The 15,227-nt window shown below is 36.2% G+C and overlaps 1 protein-coding gene across 2 annotated transcripts in view; it reads left to right on the top strand.

Annotated features, from left to right (window-relative positions):
• Positions 1-15,227, top strand: part of LOC141904637 (putative E3 ubiquitin-protein ligase MGRN1) — a 124,027-nt gene that overhangs the window by 26,185 nt on the left and 82,615 nt on the right. For both annotated transcript variants that reach the window (XM_074793264.1, XM_074793263.1), the window contains exons 3-4: positions 70-158; positions 5,172-5,315. In XM_074793264.1, the coding sequence (XP_074649365.1) occupies positions 70-158; positions 5,172-5,315 (233 nt within the window). The remainder of the gene's footprint in view (positions 1-69; positions 159-5,171; positions 5,316-15,227) is intronic.

Raw genomic sequence — 15,227 nt, 5'->3', positions numbered from 1 at the left:
GGGCTACACTTGATCCTGCAGAAAACTCATTATCACTGCCGTGCAGCTATTTTTGATTTATTATTTCAGTTTCCATACCCAGCTCCTCAAGGAAATGAACCAACAAAAACTCTAAGAAGTCTAGTAAATATCCGTAAAGATTCACTTCGGTTTGTGAAGTAAGTAAATTTATGTATGTATGATGCATGTATGTAAGTATGATGTACGCATGTACCGTAAAAACCGGCGTATAAGTCGAGTTTTTAACCCTTGATTTTACCACTTAATTATTGACCTCGACTTATACGCCGAGTACAGTTTTCTACTAAGTATTTTCAGGTCACAAGAAATATTGATTCTACCAGACAAAAAAGACAGTGTTCATCTTCTCACTGCTATAACAGTTTGAATAATTATTCATGATAAATAAATTTATTTAATGAAAAAAAATGTCTTTCATTTTGACACAGCTTCATTTAAAACGATGTATTCATATATGCGCGCTTATAGCAGCGCTTAATACATTAGGCTATATATAGCGTGTGACTCACACTACTGTATCACTGTATAGTAGTGTATTATACCTGAGTGTGTGTGTAACAGTCTATTGATTAACGCACTACAGCAATCAGGCTGACGCGCGGCGGCGTGCGTGAAGGCGCACATCGTTATCAAAACAAACTATTTAATATGATACAAGTAATTATTCTTCTAAGAAAAGGGACTCGACTTATAAGCCGGATATATGTTAAAATCATGAAATGTAGGTCTAAAAATCGACCTCGACTTATACGCCGCGTAGACTTATACGCCGTTTTTTACGGTATATATGTACGTATGTATGTTATATGTATGTATGTATGTATGTTAAATGTATGTATGTATGATGTATGTATGTATGATGTACGCACATACATAATGTTCAGATATATCTTCCTAGGGCCATGGTCTCAAGAAATAATAGGTCCATCGGTTACACTGGCTGTCTTAACCCTTACAATACCACTACCGTATGGCATACGGTACAAATTGGCAAGCTAGCATACCCGTACCGTATGTGATACGGTATCACTTATATATCTATCAGTATAAGCCGGTGCTGCCATCTGCATAAAATCCAAGATGGCAACAGCCAGGAAAAAACAATTTGGCTGGATGAAACGGTTCAGTAGCTTGTATATGATGCTGACAGTGATGCTTGTGACTTGGAATTTGGTAGTGAACAAAGTGAGAGTGACAACGAATATGATAGCAGCAGTTCAGATGATGAAACTTAGTCAGAAAATAGGTTTATAGTGCCGGCAATGATTTTGATGATGAAAATGAAATCAGTGACAATTTTTTTAGACCCTGTTGAAACAGTTGTCATGGCAACGGAAACCAATAAAAGTAATGAAGAACCAGAAACTCTCCATCCTCAAGGTCACATATATCCAAATAATTTGTCTTATTTGTAAGCCCAATGGTTATCAACACCATCGTATACAATGTATCAGTGTCAAATACATAGGTAACAATTTTCTGAGGCCTGAAATTATACCCCAATGAAACCCCTTACATCCGGCTTCCGACATATCGGTGGAGAAGTTGGTAAATGAGTGGAAAAATGAATTTTTTAGTTGTTCTATTACTTTGAAATTTTTACTACATAAAGTAAGGATATATGGCATACAATTTCAGTTGGAATTGAATAGACCAGTGCATTTTTCTGGGAGACAGAGCAGTTTATCAGAAACTTTTTCGTGAATTTTTTTCATGGCCGCCATCTTGGAGTATGTGACCTTGACCTCAAGTTGACTTATATCCAAATTATTTATGTCTACATTGTTGGCCCAAAAGTTATCAACAACATGCTATATAAATTTTCTGTGTCAGATACCTTGGTAACTATTCTATGAAGTTTCAAATATACTCCTATAAACCCTAAATTCCCTCCGGTACAGCAGCAGAGACACTTTGTGGTATTTTCTCTTGTGCCCATAAAGGTAATCTTTAGCCTGAATTCTGAAAGATAAAAAGGTTCTTGCGAATGATAATATATTCATACAAATCAGTCATTAAATCATTATCCACTCTCCGAATCCTAGGGAGCTGAAATTTTGAAAAGCGCCTCTTTAAAATTTACAAGGTTTTTTGTGAAAATCTGAACGCAGGGCTGCCAGATTTCCTCTAAATCTTCTAATTAGGAAAAGTGTCCTCTTATGTCCTCTATTTAAAGAAATGTCCTCTAAGTCCTCTATCTACATCAGCAAAAGCAATTTTTCCCAATGGCCCAGGGTCCCATCTAAGCGATTGTCCGATTTTGCCTGGGACAAGTTTTTTTTAGGCCAGCCATAGCCTGAGCCTATTACTATGCAAATGGAGCGAATTTAAATGACATGGTTTCCAGAGCTTAGGCCATTTGACTGTGGTATCATCTAGTGTTTTACCTCTGGGTTTTATTTTAAGATTTTAGATTGTATTTCAAGATCGATTTCTGTGAAATTTTTACCTGATTTGGTTTTTGGGAGGAATATTTTTATTTGCACTACAGAAAATATCATTGACAATTATTCAGTCCGGGAAAATTCAAAAAATTCAAATTTTATTTTCCAAATAAATATCAAATGCAATTCATGTTTACTTTATTGAACAAATAATATATCAAATCCAATTCAATTCTGTTTTATTGAGAAAGTTTCAGAAAATTCAATTCAATTCCACATTCAAATCGATAAGACAAGGGGATCTGAGGTATTTGTTCCTGCCAGCTCCCTGTCTGTGCTACTTATGAAAACACAATTGAACTGTGTGAATTATAGGTATTGAGCTGGAAGTGTATTTTGACAAATATACGCATCATTTGCCTTTTTATGAAAAGCTGACAGGCTGGCGATAGTGCCCTTTGGGGTTCTTGTTCTTTATTGATAGAACAGCAAGTAGATTTTTGAAGGGGCAAGTGACATATCAGATATGCTTGCATCCCAGGCAAATGACTTTTATTCCATTCCTTAGATTGGTCCCTGATGTCCCCATGTATTTTGTACTGGGTTTAAATGGCCTAATGGGCAGGGGTTGGTGGCCATCTTGGACTTTGCAAATGAAAGTTTAGAAATTTAGCAGCAGTGTGTGTCCACGTCTTTAATGAATGGACCTTACCTACCTTTTATTCCATTCCTTAGATCGATCCCTGATGTCCATGTATTTTGTACTGGGTTTAAATGGCCTAATGGGCAGGGGTTGGTGGCCATCTTGGACTTCGCAAATGAAAGTTTAGAAATGTAGCAGCAGTCTTTAATGTCCACGTCTTTAATGAATGGACCTTACCTACATTAATGCAAAGGCAGACATTTGAATCACTTTTTGCAGGTTATAGCAACATACAACTATTTGCAGGTTATAGACACTGATTTTGACGGTGTCTGAGCAGCCCAAGCATTTCTTGAAGCAGGGAATGAATTCCTTACTGAGTGCCTTGAGGGTTATCAAAGGGTGTATGATAAAGTCAATTTCAGGGTATCATCAAGTGAAGCCAGAGTGGCGTTGGAACTGTAGCGACTGCAGCAGATAAATTACGTGTATGTCACGTCATAAATCACACAAGCCCTGTGAGATATAATCGATATTGTTAGATCATATTGTAAGATCAAAGAAATTTGAAATAGGCCTTTTCTTAGAATACTGTAAATTTCAAAAATGTTTTAGATAGAAATTTAGTTGTCGTAATCATTTCATTTTTAGCTCATATCATTCAGCTTGTCCGTAGGCCATCCGGGCTTATACTGTACCCGTGTCTCAATGGTGGTCTGGCATTCATGTGTTGGTGCATCAGATTTCTTGCGAACACCCTACAGACCAGAATTTTTGATGAATCATCTTCAAATTGACAAAATATCCAATATGGTTGGCGGGTGGCCATCTTTCATTCTGAAATTATACATTTTGGTCATCAACTTGGTCCAATATCGTTGACTGGTTGCCATCTTTAATTCTGAAATTATACATTTTGGTCATTATCAAAGATTTTTCCAGATTGGGCCAACTTATTTCATATATCAACTGGCGTGACCTAGCATGACCTATCACATGAAAAAAGGGTAGGTTATAATGTCATTCAAGATGGCTGACTTTCGATTCTTAAATTGAAAATTTTGGTCATCAATAGAGCTTTGATATTATTTGATATGAATGCATGACCCATCACATTTACCTACCCTACCTATCTGTACCCTAGCAAATTCTTGACATGGACCATAAAGCAAATGTATACTTTTGGCCTTATTTGAAGACGAAATAATTCTTTGAAAAAGATGAAATTAGAAAATAGAACTTAGACGTCAAGAATTAAAAAGATTTTTCATAAGCAATGCCCTTGCTCCAAATAGGCTCGAGTTTTCAAGGTAAGCTTCTTTGCCCATGGGCAATTTATTTTTCTGTTCCACTTGGTCAATCGTGGGACTAGCTATAGGCCCTCTCAGGGTACAGCTAGCAGTTGGCCTTAAGGTTCAGTCTGAACAGCTTCTAACCACCCGTGTTGAATCATAGATGTGAAGCTTGTATCCCATGTACTGCATGGCCAATTCTTGGAATTTGTCAAGAGGTCCTGGCGATTTTGTTGAGAGCTGACTGTATACAGTGGTCCATGGTAATATACTTAACTGATGTTCTACCTTGATAGCATGGATTAAACATGCATCCCCTCAATCTAGTTATTTCCATTCTATTTGCAAGTTCAAAGTCCATTATGCCGAAACCCGTAATGGCAAATTTTTTTCTAGTTTATAAAAGAAGCTTTATTAATCATGAACAATCATTACAACTTTAAGAGCAGAAGATAAGCTCTGTGTTTTCAGTTTCATAGAATTTTTTGATGAAACATTGTTGATTAACTTGTGCCCTAAATATACTAAGCATATAATTGGCAAACTATACCTGCCCGGTGTATTCAATATTCTGGTGGAAAAGTCCAATTTTATTGAACTCTGAACTTAGAAAAAGATAATGCCTTGCAAACAAGCCCAAATTTTCAAGGTAAACCATCCATGGGCAATTTATTATAACGGTGTGAGTGGTTTTGAATCCCAAGCAATTCAGACGTTTTTAGATAAGTGGATTGGTCATATGATCAATTTCTACATGGGAAAGAATCACTAACTGGCAGCGTAATTCTTTCAACGTAATAGGCCTATTGGGTTCTGCATTTCTTTCTTTAGATCGCAGAATCATACGATGAAACCTGAAGACAGTACAGAACCACAGACAAAGTATAACATTGAATTCACATTTGATGCAGATGCACGGTGTGCTATCACCATATTCTATTTTACTTCAGAAGAAGTCATTGATGGCAGAATTATGTAAGTTATAAAAGAAAGAAATTTTCTTTTTGTTATTTGCGCTAACTGCTTGACGCTAAGGTTTATGATGAGACGGTTACGTAGCAGGGTAGCCATGATCCTCGAGCTTTCTCGTACGACGTGGTTTAAACTGCATTGCTAGTAGAATGATACTACGGGGGAACGTGGACTGTCGATTTTATCTGGTGGATAAATATCGCTCACATGTACAAATTCTTTATGTCGAACTGATCTACTGTAGTATGAGAATAGATAGATAATTCATATGAATTTTGAGTTAGTTGCTTACCCGACCACACAGAAAGAATCTTTCTAGTTGTAAAATGTTATAAACATTGTAATCGGTTCATTTCTGAAACTGCCGGGTCTGTTATAGTAAAATATCATTGATCATGGTTTAAAAAAGTAATGTACAGGGTAGATAGGTGGCTGGCTGAGTCAACTTTTAAGCTCAGCAAAGAGTGGAGAGACAAGGTATCAAATTTTAGTATTAAATGGAGTGTTGAATTTTTGTCGACCGCTATCTCCTCCGAGTGTGAAATGATTCACAGGCCAAGGTCTGCATTAAGTTGGCTGTTATAATAGCGGCTAAGTGGCGACTGCTTTTGAAGGCTATTGATGAAGCCTAAATTTGGTAAAAATGTCGTTTTTGGGGATTTTTAGCGATGTAGTTTGACGTCATCTTGATCTATTAACATAAACACATGAGCGGAATTGTACAACGAATTTACAAGTAGGCTTTTTATGGACATTCGCTTTAGCAAAGTCCATTTTGTTATCGCATATGAATTTTTCCTTAGGTACAAAATAACTTCCAAACGTGGCTTAGTTTCTCTCCGGATCTTTTAAAACATTCAATGCAGTAATAAAAGCTCTAACCCTATTTAATTTCATCGGAATCCGTTGCTTATTTTATCAATTTAGTTAATTAAAAGTAGTCATATTGTTCATTTACTTGATTTTGCCGTAAATGACGCCAGAATTAATTTTTAACAATCTTTGGCTCAACACTGACTGCTTTGTGACCCGCTATTGTGAAGTTCCGTCAGCTACCGACATCTATGTAGAATCGAAAAAGGTGTCTGGTAATTGTCACCTCTGATGCCGAGTTCGCTTCAGATCCATCATCTCAATCTGAGCAGGGCTGCCAACCCTCCCGAATTATTCGGAATTCTCCCGATTTGCGTGAAGAAATTCCGACGATACGATCGGGTATATAAAATTCCGATTTTTTTTTTCCTTTTTCGGCGATGTCTGATTTTCCACCCGCCAGCGCATTGTAACACAATATGATGACTTGGTAGAACAGAATTGAATAGGTGGGGAATTTATATGCACACGCGCGGTGGATGAGTGCGTTGCTATATATACTGTGTACGTGGGTCAGGCGATAAACGGCGCTTACTAGCGCGCGCGCGTGTGTGTGTGTGTGTATGAGAGTAGCTGTGTTATTGATTTTATCTACGCATGGCGCACGATTATTTCGTAGTAGGAGAGCAGCTTCTTAATTTGTTACAAGAATCAAAATAAAGTTCATTCGTTTTAAAATACATTGTTTTAAATCATTCTTGTGAAAATATTATGACATGTGGCAAAATGTGATTGTTATTGTCAAATTGCTCCGCATCGTTTCGGAGAAGAATCGGTTTACTGCGGTAATTAGCTCATTTTCGCAGTGCGATGAGCATTCGAAGATCCGGGTTAGATTTCAACGTGTGGACTCGTTATTTGTGGTTGAAATGTTTCGGTAAGCAATTGCTTTGTTAGTTTGAACCTTAATGTTGTCACTCTTGTATTAGTTTGATTTAAAAAGATAATTTAAGATGCTTTTGAGCAGTGCATCTCAAAGTAAACTTTTACTTCGCATATTTGGCAGATGGCAGCACCATCGAGTTGCATGTAGACTTAGAGACTTTTTACTGTTTGTATCTTTCAGTTCTGTACGTGGAGTCTCTCTGGGACAGTATCGTGGAATTAATGCTGGAAATTGATATATTCGCTTATTGCCATTTTCATGTCGTTTCTTCGTGAAACAGAAATGGATTTATTTACTGTCACTGAAACAAGATCTGAAGTTGAAGCGGAAGAACCTTTTCCCTCCGATGTTGGTGATGACACCGATGACGATCGTGAGCCTCCTCCGAAAAAAAAACCCAAAAAAATGAATCTAGTAAAACGAAGCAGAGGTTTAAGAACAAATATTCTCAGAAATATTCTTTTATTAAACCTAGTTCGCTAGGCAATTATTACGCATACTGTGATAGATGTGGTTCGCATATCAGCATATCGCATGGTGGCCTTAATGATATTGAAAAAAAAAAACATTTTTCCACAACTAAACACAAGTCAGCAGCTAATGTGGAAAAAAAATAATAAAGAAAAAATACATTCTGTAGAATTTGCTGATTTTTTATTTTGCTAATAGATAATTCCATCTTTCATAGAATAATAAAGAAAAAATACATTCTGCAGAACTTGCTTATTTTTTATTTTGCTGCTAGATAATTCCATATTTTCATATCCAGCTTTCATATATTACACGTGAAAGGTATTCCTAATTGAAAGCAAAATATTCCTACTTGGAAAAGTCACAATTTCTTCGGTTTCGATATATTCCTATTGAAACCTTCAATATTCCTAATTAATCTGCCATTCATCCCTAAATGGAATTTTGAAAGGTTGGCAGCCCTGTCTGAGCCTAGTGACACACACGATTCTGAACTTGTACTTGAACAGAATGTACAGAAGAAGATCCCGCCAAAAAAAACATTTGATTTTGATAGATGAAATTTTGATTATTGTGTATAGTTAAGGAAACTACTTATTTTTCATGAAAATTACCTGTTAAAAGGTTGGTTCCTTAGAAATTTCTGAAAATACTTAAAATTTAGATATGTGTTACTGTAATTTGTAATGATTATATGTATTTCATATCAATATCTATTAGGCCTTCTTAGAATGTGTTATGTATTTACCTTCTCTTCCTTGTATAAACAACTGTTTGTTATTTAATATCTAATTACCTTATACTTTTATAACATGCATTTCCTTTTATGTCAAGTATAAGCTGATAGAGCACCTTACTGAAGCAATGTATGGTCTAGTATGGTGGATATGATTAGCTCCTTCAATTCACTAACTTCTGCACTGAATCTAACAGTGCCCATGGGCACCTTGTTTAGCCTTAGGTCTTGGCTTTGAATCCTGAAAATCCTGCCAGAGTTAGTATGGCACTTAGAATACTTTCTCATCTCCCGATACTACTAGATTTGATTTCAGCTTCAGCAACAAAAATATAAATATGACATATGAGATGCTTTTGATTTAAAAAAACCTTATAATTTATTTGGTGGCTTATAATTTAAATGATTGTATGTATTTCATTTCAAAATCTATTAGGCCTACTTAAAATGTGTTATGTATTTACCTTCTCTTCCTTATATAAACAACTGTTTGTCATTTAAAATCTAATTACCTTATACGTTTATGACATGCATTTCCTTTTATGGCAAGTATAAGCTGATAGAACACCTTACTAAACCAATGTATGGTCTAGTATGGTGGATATGATTAACTCCGTCAATTCACTAACTTCTGCGCTGAATCCAACAGTGCCCATGGGCACCTTGTTCTGTTATTTATTGATGCCAAAAATGTGTCTCTGTCTCCCAATTATATAGAAAAAAAAATGAGGGAGTGCAGACGAGTCGCCCTCTGGATTCTTAACCTGATTTTAACCTCATAGATAAAGAAGAAGAAAATATCGAAAGGTTTTGACCTGTTGTGTTGATATTTGATAATTAGTATCACTGTCATAGTAATCATCTCACGTAAAATTTGGGTTACCCAGGTTCTCGCCACCAGGGGAAGTTGAATATTGAGTTTTACACAATTTGCCTATTTATATTGGTACCTATGGATATTTTGTAACTGCAATCAATTGCTAAGTCACAGCTTATGTGTTGTTGATTGTGATAGAGTTTCAAGGTCATTGATTTTTGCATTTGGTCACCAGGGGGCATTGAATAGCTGAATACCTGAGTATTTTCAAATTCTATTGGTACTTTAGAATATTTTGCTACCAAAAACAATCGCAAACTAGTCTGTTTGTTAAGCATTTCAAACTACTTCCCAAGCGGGTGTGTTGTCCCTGGACAGGTATAAAACATGCCCATTTTCAGAAGATATTGCTCGGAACTTATGCGGCCGAGCAATTGCGCTTTCCGGTTATACTGCTCGTGCATTCTGCTCGGTTTTATTGTATAGCGCCGCGTTTTATTGTATAGCGCCGCGCAAAACAATCTGCTTAGTAATCACTGCTCGGACGAAAAGTCAACATATGTTTGTATTTTAGCCCACTTGGGACTTCAGTCCCAGCAGGCTATTGCGTTCACTTTTCGTCCGTGGTCCATCCATCCGTAGACAGAATCCAGTTATTTTGGGAAGTTTTGAAGACGCTTCAATGTAATGTTTTGATATTTGGGTTACCCTAGACACATCTACAGCCAAAAACTGGCCCTGTCAGAATCAATATGGCCGACTGGCAGCCATTGTTGTTCGCCAAAAACAGCACTTTTTACACATTTTTGAACTTGTTGAGGGAAATTTTGAAGACGCTTTGATCAATTACCTTGATCTTTCAATATATTTGAATCCCCTTAGGGCTCATCAGCATAAATGAAATTGGGTCCATCGAACTCAAGATGGCCGTCCAATGACCTTTTTAGTGCCCAAAAATGTCAATTTTGGCCAGAATTCTGAGTCCTGTAGCTTCCTACTGGTTTGCCACTTCTCATTGCAATTGCTGATGGGTATTCTTTGGAAAGGGATGTTTTATATCTGAGACAGTTATTTTTTATCAGCCAATTATGACGCAATTGGCGGCCATCTTGGTGTCATCACTACTCATTCATAGGTGGGAAAAAGTTTTTCAGCATTATATTGATAACTGAGCATATTTTGTTACCACAATGAATTAAAAAGTTGTAGCTTATTACGTTTTCTATGATTGTGGTGAGTTTCAAGGTCATTGGTTTTTGTAAATGGCCACCAGGGGGCATTAAGTAATACAATATCTTAGTACTTCTATGTATTTGTACCTATGCATATTTTGTTACAACAATCAATTGAATAGTTGTAGCTCATGACATCGTCCATGATTGTGGTGAGTTTTAATGACATTAGTTATTCTAAATGGTCACCAGGGGGCGTTGAATAGTAGAATAACTTAGTATTTCCTTATTAGATAGGTACTTAGGCATATTTTGTTACCATGATCAATTGCAAAGTTGTAGTTCATGACATGTTCTATGATTGTGGCGAGTTTCAAGGTCATTGGTTTTTGTATATGGTCACCAGGGGGCATTGAATATTGAAATTATTAGATTGTTGAGCATTTGAAGCCACTTCCCAAGTGGGCATGGCGTCCCTGGACCCCTTGTTTGACATTTGATGGATTCCGACTTGAAAAATGCGGTCAATGCTTTACCACGTCGCTAATACAATTGTTAACATAAAGCATCAGCAATCAGCCGAGTATGTGCAAATATAGGTTACAGTACGGCTATTTGTGTTAGTAATCACCTGAGCGAGTCTATAGCACAGTGAATTCAATGATTGTATACACAGCACTCTCCCACATCAGCAGGCGCGTATTGTCAGCCTCATACATCATCAGGGCAGGGCCTCGGCATATTGGGCGAAGCTTTATAATATGATATGTATTTTAAGCTAAAAAGAACTGCCCTCGGCTTATTCACAGATTTGATAATTTAGATTAACTTATCATTTATTCGATGAGCCGCTCCCAAACATTTTGCATACATCCACGTTTTAACCTTCATGATGTAGTCATGAAGGTTATAAGATGGTAGTGAGTCGATGACGTCATTTTCGTGTCGCCACTTATAACTTGTTGATGGGAGTTCAGAGGAAGATTTGTCAACTGAATAAATACTTAAATCTTATTAATGCAGTGTGAAATTTAGCTTTTTTAAAATATTTCCCTTAATTATTAGAAAATGCCGGTAGTAAGACCATGGGATAGTTTTATCATTGAATGGGCGAATCACGGTGGCAGAGTGCACCTGTGATAAGGCAGAAATAGTTCCATGTGAAGGCAAAGCTTTTAAATAATTATACAGTTGGAGGTGGTTTATCAACTTTTTTCAAATATAGTGCTGCTATTTTCCCAATCAAATTGCTAGATTTCGATCGTTTCTCATAAGTCAACAATTGAATTCGAGTGTGATTTTGATGTATGTAGAGATTACATTGTGACTCGGATATTGAATGGCGGCGCCATGTTTAAGCTGCGTGTCGATCGTTGAATAGTGGAATTATAGGGTGGAATTATCTTGATTGTATCCATACAAAGTTTATCAAAGGTTAGTGTCAACCAATGGTCCATTACATTGTCTCTAATTTATATGGAGAGACGCTCTTAACCGGCAAAACGGTGCTTTGTTTCGTGTTGTTATCGTTGGCCTACGTGACTGACCTTGCATGATGAGCGTCCGCTGCCAGTGCGCCGCTTCAGTTATGAATAAAGTATTATATAACTGATTGTAAATGACATACAACTAATAAACCTTTAAAGAAAGGTACCTAGTGTCATACGTTCTACTGAAAAATTCTGGATTGATTCACCGCATAGTTTTTTCATAGTCAGCGTTTTAGTTTATGAATCAATTAAGATGATTGACAGACGCGGGTGCGGTTGTATCAGCTGTTGAAGACGTTGCAAATTTCTCTGAATAACCATGGTGGGCGAGCAGATAGTTATGGCAGATTTTTGGTTAATGCCCTCATTTTTGTGGTCTAGGGCGTGGGAAATTTTGTATTGCTCGGATCAATGAATGAGTTACTTTCACAAGTGGCTATCGTAGATGTCTAAAACTAAAAAGAGACAATATTAATTGAATTTGTCAGTTTTATGGATAATCTATGATATTATCATATCATATCAAATTTATTTTCTGAATAATTTACATCAATGTATAAAAGATATATAAGACTTACATTACAAAAGAACTATAAGTGATTTGTTTTGCAAAAGCAAAGCTTGTAGTATCAGGCACCCTAAAAGGAAAACAAGATAAGGAAAAGAGAAAAAAACACACATCTTCACACACAGTTCATGCATACACACACATACATACTTTCAGACGGGCACTATACTAGATTTTAAACAATGTTCATATGTATATTTTGAGATGGTATAAGTGGCATGAGTTAGTAACTGTCCATGATGGACTTCTCAGGGGCGTTGGAAGCAATTTTTGATTGCCGTGGCCAAATGCTGATTTTGGACAGAATGCCGCGGCTTTCGCGCTGCAGTCATTGCACTTCCAAAGCCACTGCTTCTTTAAATTTCTTTTGAAAGAACAGAAATTTTTAGATAGTTTTAACATGAACTGGCAATTTTGTAGTTTGTTGATATCCTCTAATTACATTAGTTTGTACTTTTTGAAAAATCGCTCTAATCCCTTTCTTTTGTAAGACCACAAGATAGTTAAGATTACTAGTGGTATTTTTTGCCCTAATTATGTTACCATAATGAATGTATGGATGAATAAGAGAATAGTACAATTTTAGAAGAACAGATAGTGGAACAAAATATGATAAGCGTTGGATGATACCAATACCTTGTGCCACTTTCTTCGCAATATTTTGTATGTGGGCTTTCCAATTTTAATTATCATCAATTTGGACTCCTAAAAATTTGGTGTTATTTACTTTTTGTGAAGGTACATCTCCAATATACATTCGGATGTCCTTTTTTTCTTAGCTCTACCAAACTCCATGAAATGTGTTTTGTCAAGATTTAATGACAGTTTATTTGACTTACCAGACATCCAAATTTGCAAGTTCAAGATTGACAGTTCTCTCCAAAATTCTGTACTCTTTATGGGAAGCAAAGGTATTAGTATCATCCACGAACATAATAGTCTGAAAAATAGCTGACGCATTGGGGCAGTCGATAATGTACAATATAAAGAGTAGACGACCCAAGATTGATCCTTGTGGGACTCCACTTAATATTTTCATTATATTGGATGTTTTATATCCATATTTTACACACTGATATCGGTTACAAAGATAATTTTTAAACCAGATATTAGCTAAACCTCTGATACCATTGTGTTCAAGTTTGCTTAATAGTATTGCATGATCTATGGTATCAAAAGCTTTAGATAAATCTAAAAAAATACCTAAAATAGTCTCGCCACAATCCAATTTATTAATTCAGTTATCGATTATTTTCAGGGCATAGGACGTGGAATGTTTTTTCCTAAACCCAAACTGGGAATCTGAAATTACATTATGAGATTCAAGAAACTCAATGACATGGGAATACATAATTTTTAGGCCGGCCGTAGGCTGAGCCTATTACTATATAAATGGAGCGAATTTAAATGACATGGTTTCCAGAGCAAAGGTTCTTTGTCTGTGCAACTGAGCATATAATCATACAAATCATTCATTAAAGCATTATCCATTCTCCAAACTCTACGCAGCTGAATTATGAAAGAGGGCCTCGTTGAAATTTATATGAGCTTTTTCGCGAATATCTGATCACAAGGATATTGGTTTTGAAGAGCCAATCAGAAAGCAGAGACTCCTCTATGATTGGCTTAGCCGCAGAAATCAGCAGGTGTTCACGTGAACCCGCGGTATCGTCTACCGTTTTACTTCCTGGTTTAATTTTTAGATCTGAAATTGTATTTCAAGATCGATTTCTGTGAAATTTTTACCTGATTTGCTTTTGGGAGGAATATTTTAATTTGCACTACAGAAAATATCATTGACCAATATGCAAAGTCCGGAAAAAATAGCTTTTTACTTAAATCGGATAGATGACCTTGATATGCTAATTAGCCATGTGCGCAAACTACAAATTCAATCAAATTTTATTCTGCAAAAAATATCAAATCCAATTCAATTTTGTTTTTTTGAGCAAATTCAATTCTAAACCGCATTAAAATCAATAAGACCAAGGGAAAAGATTTATCTGAGGTATTTGTTCCTGTCAGATCCAGTCGCTGTCTGTGCTACTTTTGTATTCTACGATTGTATTGTGTAAATTATTTATTAGGTATTATTGACTCTCAGCTGGGAGTGTATTTTGACAAATTTAACCCACAGAATGTATCATCATTTGCTATTTTATGAAAAGCTGACAGGCTGGCCATAGTGCCCCTTGGGGCTCTTGTTTCTAACATTTCAGAGAGGCAGGGTAGGATTGAGATGGGGCGATAATTTGTGAAACTTGCCTTATCCCCAGTTTTATAAATTGGACAAACCTGAGCGATTTTGAGAGCACTAGGAAGAACGCCAGATACCAAACTCAGATTAAAGATGTATACTAAGGGATCAGAGATAAGATGCATGACCTCCTTTGATATTTTCTGACTAACATTATCAACTACAGAATGATTCTTTGATTTAAAAAGTTCAACAATATTTTCTATTTCTAATTTAGTCACTGGAGGTAGGAAAATTGTGTCTTCAACTCTGTTTTTTAGATAGCTCTTGAAATCTTTGTTTGTATCTGGAATTTTATTAGCTAGTTTTGGACTGATATTTATAAAAAAGTAATCGAAATTATTAGCTATATTGAGGGGATCGGTAATGAATTGATCATTATGTCTGAACTTTTCAGGAAAATCTGATGCTTTTCTTTTATGTAGTATAGAATTGATTAATCCCCAGGGCCCGGTTCCATGGTCAAGACTTAAGACCAAAAGTGGTCTTAAATGTTAAGACTTGATCTTAAGTTGTTAGATTGGCTATAGAACTAAGTTGGTTTTAGACTTGTCTTAAGTCTAAACCCTCACTATGGAACCGGCCCCTGGTCTGCTTGGAATCAGTCCGTATAGTTTCAAACTTTTGCATGTAAAAATCTTTTTT

Source organism: Tubulanus polymorphus, chromosome 4 (genome assembly GCF_964204645.1).
Source record: "Tubulanus polymorphus chromosome 4, tnTubPoly1.2, whole genome shotgun sequence".
NCBI lineage: Eukaryota > Metazoa > Nemertea > Palaeonemertea > Tubulaniformes > Tubulanidae > Tubulanus > Tubulanus polymorphus.
The sequence above is the reverse complement of the archived record's forward strand: the minus strand, read 5'-3'. Positions and strand labels throughout refer to the sequence as shown.